The sequence below is a fragment of the Cygnus atratus genome, chromosome 3 (assembly GCF_013377495.2).
Source record: "Cygnus atratus isolate AKBS03 ecotype Queensland, Australia chromosome 3, CAtr_DNAZoo_HiC_assembly, whole genome shotgun sequence".
Classification (NCBI taxonomy): domain Eukaryota; kingdom Metazoa; phylum Chordata; class Aves; order Anseriformes; family Anatidae; genus Cygnus; species Cygnus atratus.
Genome location: NC_066364.1, coordinates 50,025,711 through 50,040,876, shown reverse-complemented (window position 1 = coordinate 50,040,876; position 15,166 = coordinate 50,025,711). Strand labels below are relative to the sequence as shown.

General features: G+C 38.4%; 1 protein-coding gene across 1 annotated transcript in view; it reads left to right on the top strand.

Moving 5' to 3' along the window:
• LAMA4 (laminin subunit alpha 4) overlaps positions 1-15,166 on the top strand; it is a 96,778-nt gene that overhangs the window by 49,772 nt on the left and 31,840 nt on the right. Inside the window, exons 10-17 of the mRNA XM_035538342.1 lie at positions 2,360-2,527; positions 3,265-3,458; positions 5,558-5,674; positions 7,695-7,843; positions 9,963-10,104; positions 11,149-11,245; positions 12,025-12,144; positions 13,135-13,320. Coding sequence (XP_035394235.1) covers positions 2,360-2,527; positions 3,265-3,458; positions 5,558-5,674; positions 7,695-7,843; positions 9,963-10,104; positions 11,149-11,245; positions 12,025-12,144; positions 13,135-13,320 — 1,173 coding nt within the window. The remainder of the gene's footprint in view (positions 1-2,359; positions 2,528-3,264; positions 3,459-5,557; positions 5,675-7,694; positions 7,844-9,962; positions 10,105-11,148; positions 11,246-12,024; positions 12,145-13,134; positions 13,321-15,166) is intronic.

Sequence of the window (15,166 nt, the reverse complement as noted above, 5' to 3'; positions counted from 1 at the left end):
GTGAAACAGAACTGTAAACCACATGGGTAGTGCAGACTGCCAGAAATGGTTATAGTGATGCTGTTTCATAGTAGGAAAGATAAATGTGATGATGAAGATCTCCCAAAATTAGAAGAATGTAACCAAGTGCTTTTTTATGTTAAAATAGGACAACCTGTCACCTAACATCTCAATGTTCTGCTCATCTGTGTATATGATGTGAAGGAATGCAGATAAAACTTGTATCCATCTTTGGGCAACATGCTAGAGCAATAACTGCATCTCTAGAACTAACAAACTTCAGAACATTACTTCTCTTCTGACTGTAAATGTAGGTATTTTAGACCTTTGCAGATGAAGATTCTTGATTTACAGCCTCAGAGACTGCTTGGATCTTTGAGAATTTTTACTGTACCATACATCAAAGGATAAATGGCAACAGTGAACACTTTCCCAAGCACAATTGCACTTAAATAAAGATTTCCTAGTCCGAGAAGAAGATCATCTTCATCTGGAGTATCTCTGACATAATGTTATTGTGCTCATATATAAAACTTAGATTAAGCCAGTTGTATTCTCTTCTTCTGTATCTTCAGAAAGCAATAAAACCCCAAGTGAGTGCACACAGAAGCATCCCTGTCGCCTGTAAACCTGCATCATGAAAGTATCCATTCTGCCGTAGAGAACACTGATTTCTCCCAGTCCTTTGCAAAGCCAACAGTGTAAAAAACTGTTTATGGCACCAGAATAGAAAGGCTGACTGCCAGATGAAGTTAAATAGTCCTTTTTCATTTAATAGAAATCCTTGATTAGCAGACCTGAGTGGTTCTGACTTAAAACAATTATTGCAAGTTCGGTGGCAACTTTTGTAAGGAAGTGCTGTAATACACCAAACATTATCCTTGCTGATCATTACCTCCATGGGTGCTTCAACCAATATTTCAATTTTAGTAAACATAGTTAACATATCCTGTCACAAAGATGAGGCAGGCTAAGACCATGCACACAGCATGTTACAAATGTTCTCCCTTCTTATACCTACAGTGGTAGATCACTTCTGATTACTGCTGCATCTCTCACTTTTTATTTTTATAGTTACTGAGTACAGGTGTCAGCCTAAGCCTCGTTGTATGTCACCAGCATTCACTGGCTGACTTGTGGGGATAGTTCTTTTGTATCATTAGTTGTTTGGAGGAGGAAAGGAATTACAGAAGGCAGAAATATGTCTAGTTTGGGTCACAAATAGCAGAAGTCAGGTTGGCCTATCATAGGAGAAGCAGCACCTATGTCTGTGATGAAAAAGAGCGTTTGTTCAACCAAGAAAAAAAGTTGCAAGCAAGTGGGTGAAAATTATTTTCACCATGCATAAAAATATTCTCCAGCATCACTACTGCAGAAGGCAAGCCAGGCTCTACTGAAGGTAAGCTGTGTGTGTATGCACACGTCTATATGTGTAGACACACATGTGCCAGTATGAGAAGGAAAAAGAAAGCCACGGAGGCACTTGTGGTCATCAGTTGCTGCTGAGACTGAGACTTTAAAGCTTCACTAATGAGTTCAGGAGCCATCCAGAAACTGCATGAAAGGACATTCTGCCAGAGAATCAGTTGTGCCACAAGTACACGTAGATTTTTTTATTAAAAAATTACAGATCCATAGAGCTGCCTTGCCAGATCTGGCTATCCACAAATCCAGTGATGAACGCAAGCCAAAGCTACTCACAGGGTATGAAAGAGGAGGTGGTTGGTATTCGAGGCCAAGGACTGAAAAGTGAGAAAACTTTGTAATGCTTGCTCAGGGAATGGGTAAACTCAATTTCAGCTGCAAGGATTCAACAGCATTTTTTGAATTGAGACCAAAACCTTGAAATAATATCCATCTCCAAACCAGTTAGGCAGCGTCATGCCAGAAGCCTTATGTTACATCTTTAGGGTGTCTCAAACTTCTTCAGAGGGACAAAGAGATTATTTCAGTCTCTTTGCTGATGTTGCTGTTTAATAAGCATCCCATTTTTGCAGTAGCACTTAAAAACCACGATCTTGCAGGAAAGCCCCAGTCTGCTACATGCCACAGAGCTCAGAATAAAAAGATGATCACAGCCTGTAAGAACTGCCAAGCAAAATAATGCACACTACCCATGCCTATTTAAACTCATCCTTTTCTGATGAGACCCCCACATATGCCATGAACTGTGATTTATTTACAGGTTTAATTTTAAGACTGGATTAAAGATAATAATTATCTACCATAGAGTGGTAGCATAATTAAAATTTTCTTTCGCCATCAGCATGATCTGGATTCACAAAAGAGTACTCCACAGAAGAATACTTACTTCTCCGTAGCATGCTGGATTGACCATCTGTTCCTTCTTTTCCCACAGAAATCAGCAGCAAGATGAAATACTATGCAATTCAACAAGAGCTGAGCCCTGAGGAAATTGCCCAGAAGCTGAGTGAGGCTGAGGAGATGCTGAAGGAGATCAAACGCCGTAAGCCTTTCACTAATCAGAGGCAACTTGCAGCTGAGGAGAAAGATGCAGCAGAGGACTGTAAGTTTTGAATCTGTTTTCAATTCACCCAGATGTTGATGCACAGCTGGCAGGAGCTGGGCAGCTTGGGACATAATGCTGAGCCCCTGGGGAGAACCAGGAGGTGCTGGTGGGTTGGGCAGCTGCAGACATCACAGTTTAGGAGAATGTAAGACCAAGTATATGAGACCTGTGTGCCCATTAGCAGACTTCTATCCTTAATTATTTACACAGGAAGTGAAAGAGATTAAATAATAATTCCTGCTCCTGAAGGTTTGAAGGAAAAAAAAAAAAAAAGGAAAAAAAAAGCGGACAAGATCAAATCTGGGAAAGAAAAGAATAGGAAAAGTATTATCTGCCAACATGAAAGGAATCCTGGTTTCTGTCCCTGAGTGTGGTTCACCACAGCCGGTCTCCTAACCCAAGCCAATATAACTCTGCTGACTTCAGGAGACTGTCAAGCACTAAACAAACATAAGGACTACAGCTTTTCCTTTCCCTGCCTTTCTCCACACTAGTAACAGAGCAGTGGAAAGGGGGCCAGCAATGGCATATCTCTGATGGACACACTCACTGAGCCCACCATAGCAGCCAAGGGTGACGCTGTTTCCAAATGTCTGCCCCAAGTCTCTCCTTGCTGCTCCCATGGCAGAACAAGCAGAAAAATGTGTTTGTGTTTCGCAAGTGTCTGTGTGTCTGTGCGTATGTTTGTCTGTGCCTGCTATGGATTAATCAGTGGCCTCTGATTTTTCTCCCAGTGCTACAGAGAGTTGAAGAGTTTCATGAGAGGTACAATGACACCAGATCTCTAGTTTCCGATGTGAAGGAGCAGCTCAGTGAACACAATATGAAGCTGTCAGACCTGGAGGAGGCATTAAACCAGGCATCTGACTATGTTAAACAAACAGGGGATATAAATCAGGAAAACACAGCCAATCTTCAAGAGCATGAGGTATTATGCAGTATATTTATCATAAGTATCTGTGAATAGTTCGTGTTTGCCAGTACTTAAAAGAGTGGATTGCAAACAATTGAGATTCAGGAATTACCACACACACACACACAAAAAAAAAGGAGGTTCTTGGACTACTCAGCAGGATGAGCTTGACACTCCAGTTCTACACAATAAGTTGAGAAGTACAAGGTGTATTACTTATTCATGGAGTCACAATAAATGCCTGATTTTGGCACAGCATGTCCCAACTGGCCGAGGAAAAGATGGTTACTGATGCCTAAACATAGGAAGATGTATTACAGCAAAACCCAAGAAGCTTAAGATTCCAATTGGCACGGCTGCTGTAAATACTGCGGTGGAAATGTTTCACCTATTATGTACTGATTTGTAATGTGACACTAGAACAGGTTGCCCAGAGAGGCTGTGGATGCCCCATCCCTGGAGATGTTCAAGGTCAGGTTGGATGAGGCCCTGAGCAACCTGGTCTGGTGGGAGGTGTCCCTGCCTATGGCAGAGGGGTTGGAACTGGATAATCTTTGAGGTCCCTTCCAACCCAAACCATTCTATGATTCTATGATGTGGAAGGACTTCATGCTCTCAGAAAGTAATTATATTCTCTAGAAATAATTATTTATAAAGACTCTGTGCTGAATTCATGCCCTGGTGACTGTTTTCATACTGTCCCATCCAAACTTTCTCCCTGGTCCTCTTTAAACGAAATGCCTCATTTTTTCAGGAAGAGCAGATGACTATCTTTACATCAGGAAGCACAAAGCCATTCTCTAATTGCTCCACAACAGATATCTTAAAACTGGGTTTCCTACTTGGTGGGTGAACTGCCTTGCTATGAGGCTACAGCAGTTTTCCCTTATGCTCTGTTCAGACGAATAGTTCCAGTATTTTGAACAAAGCAGTCGGTCCAGAGGAGAGCTCAGATATCTTCCTCCTAGAACCCCTGTGGAAGGGGGAACATTTGCATATGAGTGGTGGTGTTAGGTTCAGATAACCTCTGGAAATTGAACTTTCAAGTCCTTCATCCCAGAAAGATACTTAATTCATCAATCATATAGAGAGGTATTTTTTTTGTTTTTTTGGGTTTTTTTCCTTCCAAAAGTTTTGTGACTCTTCTTTGTTTTCTTAAAAGATGCAAAACCAGAATGTCCCACCTCAATATGTTTTCCTCGGTTATTTTTTCATCAGGGAAAAAAATGACAAAGATAACGATTCAGGACCATTTGATCCTAACTGCTTTTATTTCAATGGCTGAAATTGTTTGGACTCTGGAGGAGAGCAGTTTGGGGAACAATCCTGTGATCACAAGAATGATCTTCTGAATTCAGGCTAACCTCTGGGTTTCATAGCACCAGTGGCTGCACTTTGAGCTCTTGAAATCTGCCGTGCTCAAAGTTCATGCTGATGTAGAAGGTTTACTAATTCAAACGATAAATCAGGCACACTTGTTCTTGTGAATCCTTCTGTGAGGACCTTGGGATCTTTATTTATAAAGAGTCTTCTGCTTTTTCATTTTTAATTATTATAATGCCAAGCTGCAGATCATCTCACGTTTATGAAGTGAAGCCTTAAGTATGCTGGTTGTAGCCATAATTTTTCTGTTTTTAACCACTTGGATTTTCATTATTCCTCACAGTGAAGGCACATACTGTATAAAAATATTGTTCACATTAGCTTCATTATTGACATGAAAAAGAATTCTCAAGACTGTAAATTTAAAAAATCTGCAGACAAAAAGAAAAAAAAAAAAAAGAGTTTCCAGGCCACAATGAAAAGTCCATGTTTAATTTGTTTCTGCTGGCAATGCACTGAATAATGCTTCATCCCAGTAACTGCTCATGCTGTAATATAAAAAGAAATTAATTCATATAAATAAAAAAGAGTATTTCACAAGGACAAGAAAATGCAAGAAACAACATTATAATATGCAGCTATTAGGGTTATCTATGAAAAACAGACTTAATTTACCTGAAATCTACTTTATCACTTCACCTTTTGAATTAACTTTAGTAACATGACAAAAACAGTAATACTGTTCTAGCAGTTCACAAACATTTTTGGATGCTTTTTTTATTTGTTTGTAGAAACAACATGAGAAAATAAACGAGCAGGTAGATGAGGTGAATGGCATTCTGCTAAGTGCCACAACTATTCTGGCAGGACCACAAAAGATCAACTCAGAGTTAAGTGAGGTAATAAAGGTAGGTGCCTTAGTGACTTGTTTAAATGGTATGTCCTGAATTTTTGAACTTTTGAAAAGTCATGTGCTTAGACCACTGAGTGAAAACCTCTAGTTTTTTATACTGCTTCAAAGAAATACTGATGAATAGCTCCAAAAAATGTATAAATCCTCCTGAATGGAAAGCCTTGTAATTACATTTTGTTGCCTTGGAAAAATAATATATTAGAAGTATACCTTACTGTGGGCACAGCTGACTGAAGGATTTTGCTGTAGGGTTCTCATTTCATAATGAGCAGCTGCCAAAAGTCCCAAAGGTACTCTGTTGGCAGATTGTACTTTGTTCATGCCTGCAAGTGAGCATGAGAGACAGCTTAAGATCCCACATTTCAGTGTTAAAAGCAGTGATGGTCAGAATGTAAAATTTACATATAAACATATTGTCTTATTGAAATCATCATCTGCAACTGTCGAGTCCAGTGTTATGAATGAGACAAGGTGTTGTGGGAAATTTTTAGACTAAACTTCCCCATGGTTTTTGTTTTTTTCTATGAAAAAAAAAATGAAAATGAAAGTGGGATTTTGCTAACTAAAAGTTTTGCCATTTTACAAAAACTTTTATTTCCATGTCTTACATTAAGATTTTGAGATAGTTTAAGACAAATGAAAATTCTCCAAAAGCATTAATTTTAGCCATAGGTGCCCAAAGCAACACAAAAGCAAATACCAAAGCCATTCATTTTTCTTTGGAAAAGTAATTTGTGAAAGCAGAAAGAAGACAGCTTTCTTTAACTATAGCAATCCCAGGGTGATCAAGCAGTATGATTTTTTTTTCTCCTGTGTTTTCTGTAAAATAAATTGCTGCAGTTTACCGTTCAGTATCCCCCACTCCTGTGGGTAAGTCTGCACACAGGGATGTTTACTCTGCAGGGAAGTAGTACGAGAACATCATGTATCTTCCATCCTCACCAGCAATGAGTATCTTCACGCTTCGCTCATTCATCCTTTTTCACTCCCTCACTTTCATCCTTTTTTTCTAGTATTTTGAGGTCACAATGATAATCTTCAAGCTTACCAGCAAGGTTGTATATTGGAGAGGTGAATGCAGGTCCAACAGATCTTCCCCACAAATACTTTCCATAAGGAAGGCATATGGCTAAGGCAAAGGGATGCTACTTCTCCTTGCCTGTACATACACAGAGTTAGTGGTCTGAAGGACTCCTGTAAATCAGACTAGTCCAAGCTGTCCTCCTACCATAAGGGCTATCTCTATGCAAAGAGAGAGAATGTGATGAGGACCTCTTCTCACAGCTGTGTGGCACAGCTTACAGCTGTATTGCTAAATTCCCTGCTCCTCTCCAGCATCACCTCCCCTACAAATTGCCCCTGAGGCACAGGCACTGCTCCATGTTATTCTTCCAAGGAAGCAGGTCTGGGAGGGTGGCAGCTGGCCAGGGCCAAAACAGTGCCAAGGACCAAGCACTAATAGGATGTTGTGAAAGCCAGCCCACCCTAGCACTATTTTGTTTGCTTGTATAGATATAGTTTAGAAGTCCCAAAAGCTAATGTCTGGCCTACAGTCTTACAGAGAAGAGGTTTTAAAAAAAAAATGGTTTCCATCTCCTAATTTAGTAAAAACCACAATGAGTGGATCTTGCAAAGTTTTGCTGTAATTATTCCACCTATTAGCAATTCACACCAAAAAGCTTCACATTGGCACCATTCTGGAGCAAACATAAGTAATGGTAAGATATCATTCAGCTGTCTCTCTTTTATATTTCACAAATGTTTCTCCAATATATTTTCAAGGGATTTCTGGAATTTTTGCTGATTTTTATTTTCCCGCATTTGCCTTGATCCACCAACATTCATGACAGACTCTTTTCTGACCTTTACTCTCTTTTATATGCTAAGTATATAACATAAAACAAAATAAAAGCATTATAATAATGTAGAAAGGTACAATAAAACATAATAATCAAAATATAGGTTTGATTTTTTACAATATTCATCTTCTTTCCTTCCTTCTATATTTTATTCAGAATGTGTCAGGGTTCTACACAGAAATAGATGGAGCGAAAAAGGAATTGCAAGAAAAAATAGCCAACCTGTCTCTGTTTGATGATGATTTAGTAGAAAAGGCTATGCATCATGCACACACCCTACGAGGACTTGCTGATGAGCTGGACCGGTAAAATTTAACTTCAGCAGACTCTGTTCATACAAGTGCTACTGATTGAACAGCTGAATGAACTTAGAGACAGGCAGAAACACCAAGACATTAGATATGCTGTCTGTAAATAGGCATTAAACAAATCACTGGGAGCTCATGTATGGGAGGAACTGTCATGGTCTGTAGGGAACAGCTGAAATTGAGCAAAGCAAAATCTATTCATCTTGTCAAAGAATAAACATATATCTCGTGTGATATTATTCTCTTTCTAATTTGGCACATTCCCCCCTTCCCATAGCAAGAGAATAGGAAAAGTAATATAATACAGGGAAATTAAATGGGGTTTGCAGAAACAGCTTATGTCAATAAGTTATGTTACGTTACTGTTTAGCAGTGTGGGCCAAAACAAATGGGATTTGTGATAATTTTTGTTTGAGAACTGGTTTACAGATGGAGTAGTTCTGAAAGAGTGAATCGTACCCCAATGAAACTAGCCCCCTGCAACACCAAACATTTACTGCAAGGCCTCCTATTTTGCTGAAAAATAGCAAACACATAAACTTTCCTTCAATTTACTAAAAAGTCAGCTCTAGGCAAATTTGAAAGATGACTTTATCTGCAACTGGTACTACACATGAAGAAAATCACTGTTGCAAATGATTTGTTATAGAAAATGCCTCACCAAATTCTACCTTAAGTAACGTCATAGACATATGTTTTTGGAAGATAAACTAATAACTACTAATCAAGTGTATTATCTAAATACCAGTTGTTTCTTAATATTAGTATGCACTAGATGGGAGATTAAAACAGAGAAAAAATAACAGATGGTTTTCTTTTATAAAACTTCATAAAGCTGACATCTGAAACTGTTGTTCTATAATGCTACACAAACTACAGACAACCTAAAAAACAAACAATATGTTCAGTCTGAGATCGGCTTGCTGGGGGTAGCAGAATCACTTGAAAGAAAATACCCCATATGGCTAGCCTTCATCCCTCACTACAATAATTTAAACATGACTACCAACTCCAACACATTCAGAATTTAATAGAAAGCAAGCAGAAATCATTACAAAATATCCAGATGGAAATGTGCTGACTCTTTTATTTGTTGAGAAGATTGTCCTGCAGTAAAACTTTAATCCTTTAAAACTTTTAGCCTGTCTTCAAATCTTTTTTTTTTTTTTTTTTTTTTTTATGGGTTTGCTTTACAAGCCCATTAGGCCTTTATTTGTTAGAGGTTCTTCTTTTGTCTTGGGGGAATATAGCAGGAAATTCTTGCAACAGTTGTGGAAACTGGAAAATTAATACATCCTCAGTGTGCAAATACTTTGAAGTGAGTACACACACTTACATATAAACATATATCTAATATATAGTATATATATAATATAATATATATAATAATGTATATTATATAATAATATAATATATATTATATATACTCTAATTCTGTTTATCAGAAGAATATTAAAAATTATACTTAAAGTTACTAACAGTTGAAGGTTGAGTCCTAAACCATCTGCTGTTTTAATCTCCCCTGAAGACCAGTTGCAACCTAAAATACAAATCATGCTCTACCATGCTAGCAAGACTATATTGTGTTTCTTAAATTTAACTTTTTGCAAAATTTCATGACAAATGGGCAATTCTATACCTGATCTTCCCCCTTTTCCCACTTACTTTTGGAAAATACAAACAGCCTGGTGATACAGCTCTCCTGATCACCGGCACACATAGCTCTTTCTATTCACAGCCAGAAGTTATCCCTGTAGAAGGACAGCTGATGGATCTGTTATTCTTTCAATTTATGGAATATCTAATCTAGATTTAAAATAAATAAATAAATAAATAAATAATAAAAGCTTAGATGTTACTTGCTGTTGCTCACAAAGACATTAAGGACAAAATTCCCAAATTTAAACCCCTGGGAAGTACCTTCTATTCACATAGTTTTTTCCTCCTTTAGTTTGGCATAGATAGTCATACCCAATGAAGAGAATACGGCTCAGGCCAAGAGTACTTAAGTGCACAATTATGTAGTCAGAATTCACAGAATATTAAGAAAGCTACTCAATTTGAAACTAATTTGATTTACTTTGGTTTCTTCCTCCTTTTACTGTCTCTTTAACAGGAATTTACATGGTGTTGACACAAATGGGTTGGTACAAAGGGCAATAAATGCTTCAAATGTGTATGAAAATATTGCCAGTTACATTGAAGAAGCTAATAACGCCACATTGCTGGCACTGAACACAACAAACCGGGTCAATGATGTAAGTAGTTTTCATAATATCAGCTTTTACTTTGCAATACAGCAGGGGCTTTGGATACCTAAGTATGAAGAAAAAACAAGATCTGGCTTCACTGTCAGCCTCAAAGTTCTCACTGCCCATTTTGCTTCATATACTATTTCCTGAATTAAATACGAGGTCATTAATTATTCTGCCAACCTAAATTTCCCTGTTATTTGAAAAGATGCAATAGGTCCTTCCTGTCCTTAAGTACAGGGAGATGCTTCTTTGTGCTGTTCACACGAACTGAGGCACTCCTGTGAAAGTCCAGACAACTCCCTGGCCATGTAGGAACCCAGAGCTGGAATTCAGCACTTGAGTCCTCCTACTCCACACAGCACCATGTGGCAGGAAAGGTGGTCAATACACCTAAGAGGAGCATCACTATTTCTTATTGAAAATTAAAATGAGGCAAAGAGCTCACTGGCATACTCACTGATGTGATAAGGATGCTAATTTTGTCTCTGGCAAATATTTTATGTGCATTTGTGTATGTATATAATTTTAAAAGACTTTAAAAGTAGCAATTCATTAGTGGGATAGAAAGAGGAATCAGTTGGATTGACCCCTAAGGCGCTCTGGGCTGTCCAGACCTCTGCTTACAGCATGCTACTGGGGACCAGAAACAGCCCCCCATGCAGCATGTGTGTTCATCACCCATCAAAGGCAACAGTTGAAACAAACAGTCACAGTGCCCAACTTACGTGCAGCTTGAATACCAATTTGGCCAGATTGGAGTTGATAAACTAAGAGGACTCCTGTGTTTTCTGCATCTTTGTTATTCAGTATTGCTGTCTGGAAAGTATGCATTTCTCTGAACTTTTATTGCAGTCTACAGAAAAATTGCTTTTAGACTTCTTTTTCTATTCCAGCTGCCAATCTTAAAATGTTAACAATGAAAATGAAACCACTGTGATTTTGCAATTGCATTTATATCAAGTAATATGTTACCTACAATTAAACACAATAAAAAGGAAATGTTTGGTAAGCATTATTATGACTTTACTTTTTGGAACATACTTGCAGGCTGCAGTTGGAATTGATACTCAGATCATCTATCATAGAGGTAAAAGCGAAGAACTTCTCAACCGAGCCATGGAGCTACAACAGACAGCAGATGACAGTAAATATACATCCTTTCTACTTTCCCTGTCAATTTATAAGCGTGTACACTAAAAGACATTTCAGAAGCACATCACTAAGGCAGAACTATCTCTGTAACACAAGCATGTATTGATCGAAGTAATAATACAAAGTATTGAAAAGGCCACAGGCACAGTTTGAGAAGTGCATGTGTTGTTGTCCTGCCAAGATATTGAATATTTATTTCATTTACAAAAGGACCATTTAAGATATAACCACTATTTAAATATCTGATCCCGCAAAGAATTTTTCACATGTAAATATACTCAAACAAGTAGTTGACTGAAATCTATTCATAATAGTTTAAGTGCTCAGAAAGCTGAATTTCACCAGTGAAGGATAATAATAAATGTTAAAGGATTTTGACCTCTTTTTCACTGAAAATGAAGGAAAGTACTAAAATTACAGAACTGGCCTTTTCAATTTTTCAGGACCTCTTGAGTTTCTTAAAACTTCTCTTTTTGGAGTTATTCCAGCAGTCCAGTTTAAGCAAAGAGAGATGGTACTGACTGAAATACAGGTCTCCAGATTTTTCCAAGGAGCCCTGGAGCAAGCAAATAATGGCAATGAGCTTCAAGGTTGCTCTTGACTTTGAATTATGTGAAGTTAAGAGTGCTATTATACCATATAGTAAAAGATGCCCTAGCATACTGCCAATGGTGTATTAAAGGCTAAACATACCTCTACAGGAGAAAACGTACCCTTTTAAAATGTGACTTTGATGCCATTCATCTATACCTCCTGTTTTCCCCCCCGCAGGTAATGATTTAACTGTTGCAGACACCAGCCGGCATGTTAATGGCACTCTGGACAGAATGAATGCCCTGCGAAGCCAGCTGATGAGAGCCATCACAAAAATGCAATCAGCAGAGCCAGGTTGTAAGAGGACTTCTTTATGATTCTTTATCTTCAAATGCTTAAGAGTGTATTTTATCTTTGCATATGGCCTATGAAGTTGGTATTAAGATTTCAGTCCCAGGAAGACCCAAAGGAATTTGACTGAAACAAGAGCTAGTCAGTAAAGATAAAAACTTAACATACTCATGGGGAAACATTTTTCTATCTGAAATTATTAACATACTTTTTGATCCTCCTTACTACAATTACCCTCCCCATGTAACTCTGGATCATTTCAGGGCTTGGAGAACATACAACTCTATGGACAAAAGCAATTTTGTAAATTTTCGTTGTCAATTCACATATACATCATGTCTGCCATATAGTGTATCTGGGAAGTAATTACTGACAGTCTTGATTGACAAAATCTCACCTTAGTTTTTCAGAAAACAGACATCAGAGAGCATACAGCAAGTATACTCAAAGGTGTTCAAAGTTTTCTTCACTAATTCTAACTAAAAAATAGCTGCTTTTTACTGCCAAGATGTTGTATTATGTAAAATACCACAATTTTACAAATAAATTAAAAAAAAAAAATGCCAGATATGGAATAACAAAAACACTTCAGTGTTCTGGGTTTCTCTCCTTGAAAAATAACTTTCATGAAAAATATCCAGCATTTGCATGCATTCTTTTAAAAAACTCAGTGAAAAACAATGCACTTTTTCACCTCTGTTCCAACATCCTTGGGTATACAATATCCATTAAAATCCAGGGATACTGAAAAATTTGAACAATCCAGAACGATAAGGAAATGAGAGTTTAATAAAATTAAGAACTAATGTAACCGTGGACCAACCACAATGAGTTTTGAATATTCCTTGTGGAAATCAAGAGAAAACCAAACTGAGGTTGGCTACCCATTCTGCAGAAGGTAAAATCCTCTTAGTCTCATCATTTTCAAAGTGCTAGCAACAGCTGGTTTGAATCTTTGGCAACGTACATTTCTTTTCATTCCCTATTATTATGTAGTGGAGGCCAGACAGCGCTTGGAGCAAGCTAAGCAGAAGACTGCAGAGGCTGAGAGCACTACTGTGACAGTAAATCAGGCTACAACTCCCATGGATGAGAATGTGAGGTTGTGGTCTCAGAACCTGCAAGACTTCCAGCACAGTTCAGCTGCATACGAGAGCGCCATGCACTCAGCTGGGGATGCAGGTATGGTGGCCTGAGTTTTGCTATTCCATAGCATTAAAAAGGAAGGGAACCATAGATTCATAGAATCACAGAATGGTTTGGGTTGGAAGGGACCTTAAAGCCCATCTAATTCCAACCCCCTGACATGTGCAGGGACACCTCCCACCAGACCAGGTCGCCCAGGGCCCCATCCAGCCTGGCCTTGAACACCTCCAGGGATGGGACATCCACAGCTTCTCTGGGCAACCTCTGCCAGTGCCTCACCACCCTCTGAGTGAAGGATTTCTTCCTAACATCTAATCTAAACCTACCCTCTTTTAGTTTAAAGCCGTTACCCATTGACCTATCACTACACTCCCTGACAAAGAGTCCCTCCCCAGCTTTCCTGTAGGCCCCCTTTAGGCACTGGAAGGCCGCTGTAAGGTCTCCCTTGAGCCTTCTCTTCTCCAGGCTGAACAACCCCAACTCCCTCAGCCTGTCTCCACAGATCTTCATATGAAGATTCTTGGGAAGATTTACACTGCACTTTCATTTCTTATAATCTTACGGAATTTTATCTATAGGGAAAAAAAAAAAAAAAAAAAAAAAAAAGCAGTTGCTAGAGATTTATTCTCATTTAAAACTTTTGGCTACATGGGCATTTCCAAAAATGACTTAAACACTTAAAGGCTGAAGTCTTGCTGGTTTCTAAGTCAGTTTTACCAGGGTGCCAAGGCCACACTGAAAGGTAGGCATATTGTTTAAATAATGCTCGCTATTATGATTGGCAGCTCAGCTATTATTTTTGTAACATTGGGAGGCATTTGGAAACAGGGCCCTTTTGTCCTCAGCAGTACAAACATGGAGTTGAAACTGCCCCTGATTTGAGGAACTTGTAGTCTAAACAAAGGGGACAAAGAGGATTAGGGAGGAAATATAATATTTAAGCGGGGTGATTGCTGGAAAAGCTCGTAAACATCATATTAATTCCACTTTTATTGTGAGGCGGGAGGAGGAAGGATAGAAAAAAAATGTGAGGGTTTGTTATGAAAAACACAGGGTACTGCTACAAAGGGGGCTGGCATGGGAAGTGCTCCAGTTAGATGTTGCTGTGATTCATAGCCTGAGGAGACAGATGCTGACATGCCTGGGGACAGCAGAGGGCTCTCAGATTAGCCCTGTGCATTGCCAGGAGTGGTTGACCTGGCAAGAGGAATGTCCATCAAAGCCCAAGAGGAAGTCACAAAATATGTTCAGCCAGGTGCCTACACCATCATGCCAATAACACTGCCATGGCAGAGGAAGTCTGTAAGCTGACATGCTCAAACTGTCTTTGAATAAAGCTTTAATTTCATTTTTGGAAAGGTAAGAACATGTCTTCGCTGTACAATTTGAGAAGCTTCCCTGTGTTGCCATTGTGCAGGGAATTGATGGGCTTCAGCAGAGAGGATGAAGGACAGTTTGGGAAGGAATACACAAAAGGACAAAGTATCTGGAAGGGTATAGTCAAGGTTATTTCCTCCTTGACAATTTGCCTTCTATTATTTTTTGTATTTTAGTACTGGGTAAGAGTAGCTTTCACCTTCATCCCAAAGACTAAAATAAAAAATAAAATAAATAAATAAAATAAAAATAAATAATAATAATAATAAAAAAAAAACAATATTATTCTATGTTGAAGAATGCCATTATAAATGGCAAAAGGAAGAGATTTATGGTGATATTTTATAATAGTACTAGGAGTAGTAGACGCTAGTTTGGTGCTTCCATGTCACAGTTGTGTTTCAATTTTCATACCTCCAGTTTCAAACAGATGAAAAGCCAGTTTTTCAAGATAAAATCAGATACAGTTCCAACTTAGTTGCTGATCATTGTTTTAAAGGGACAT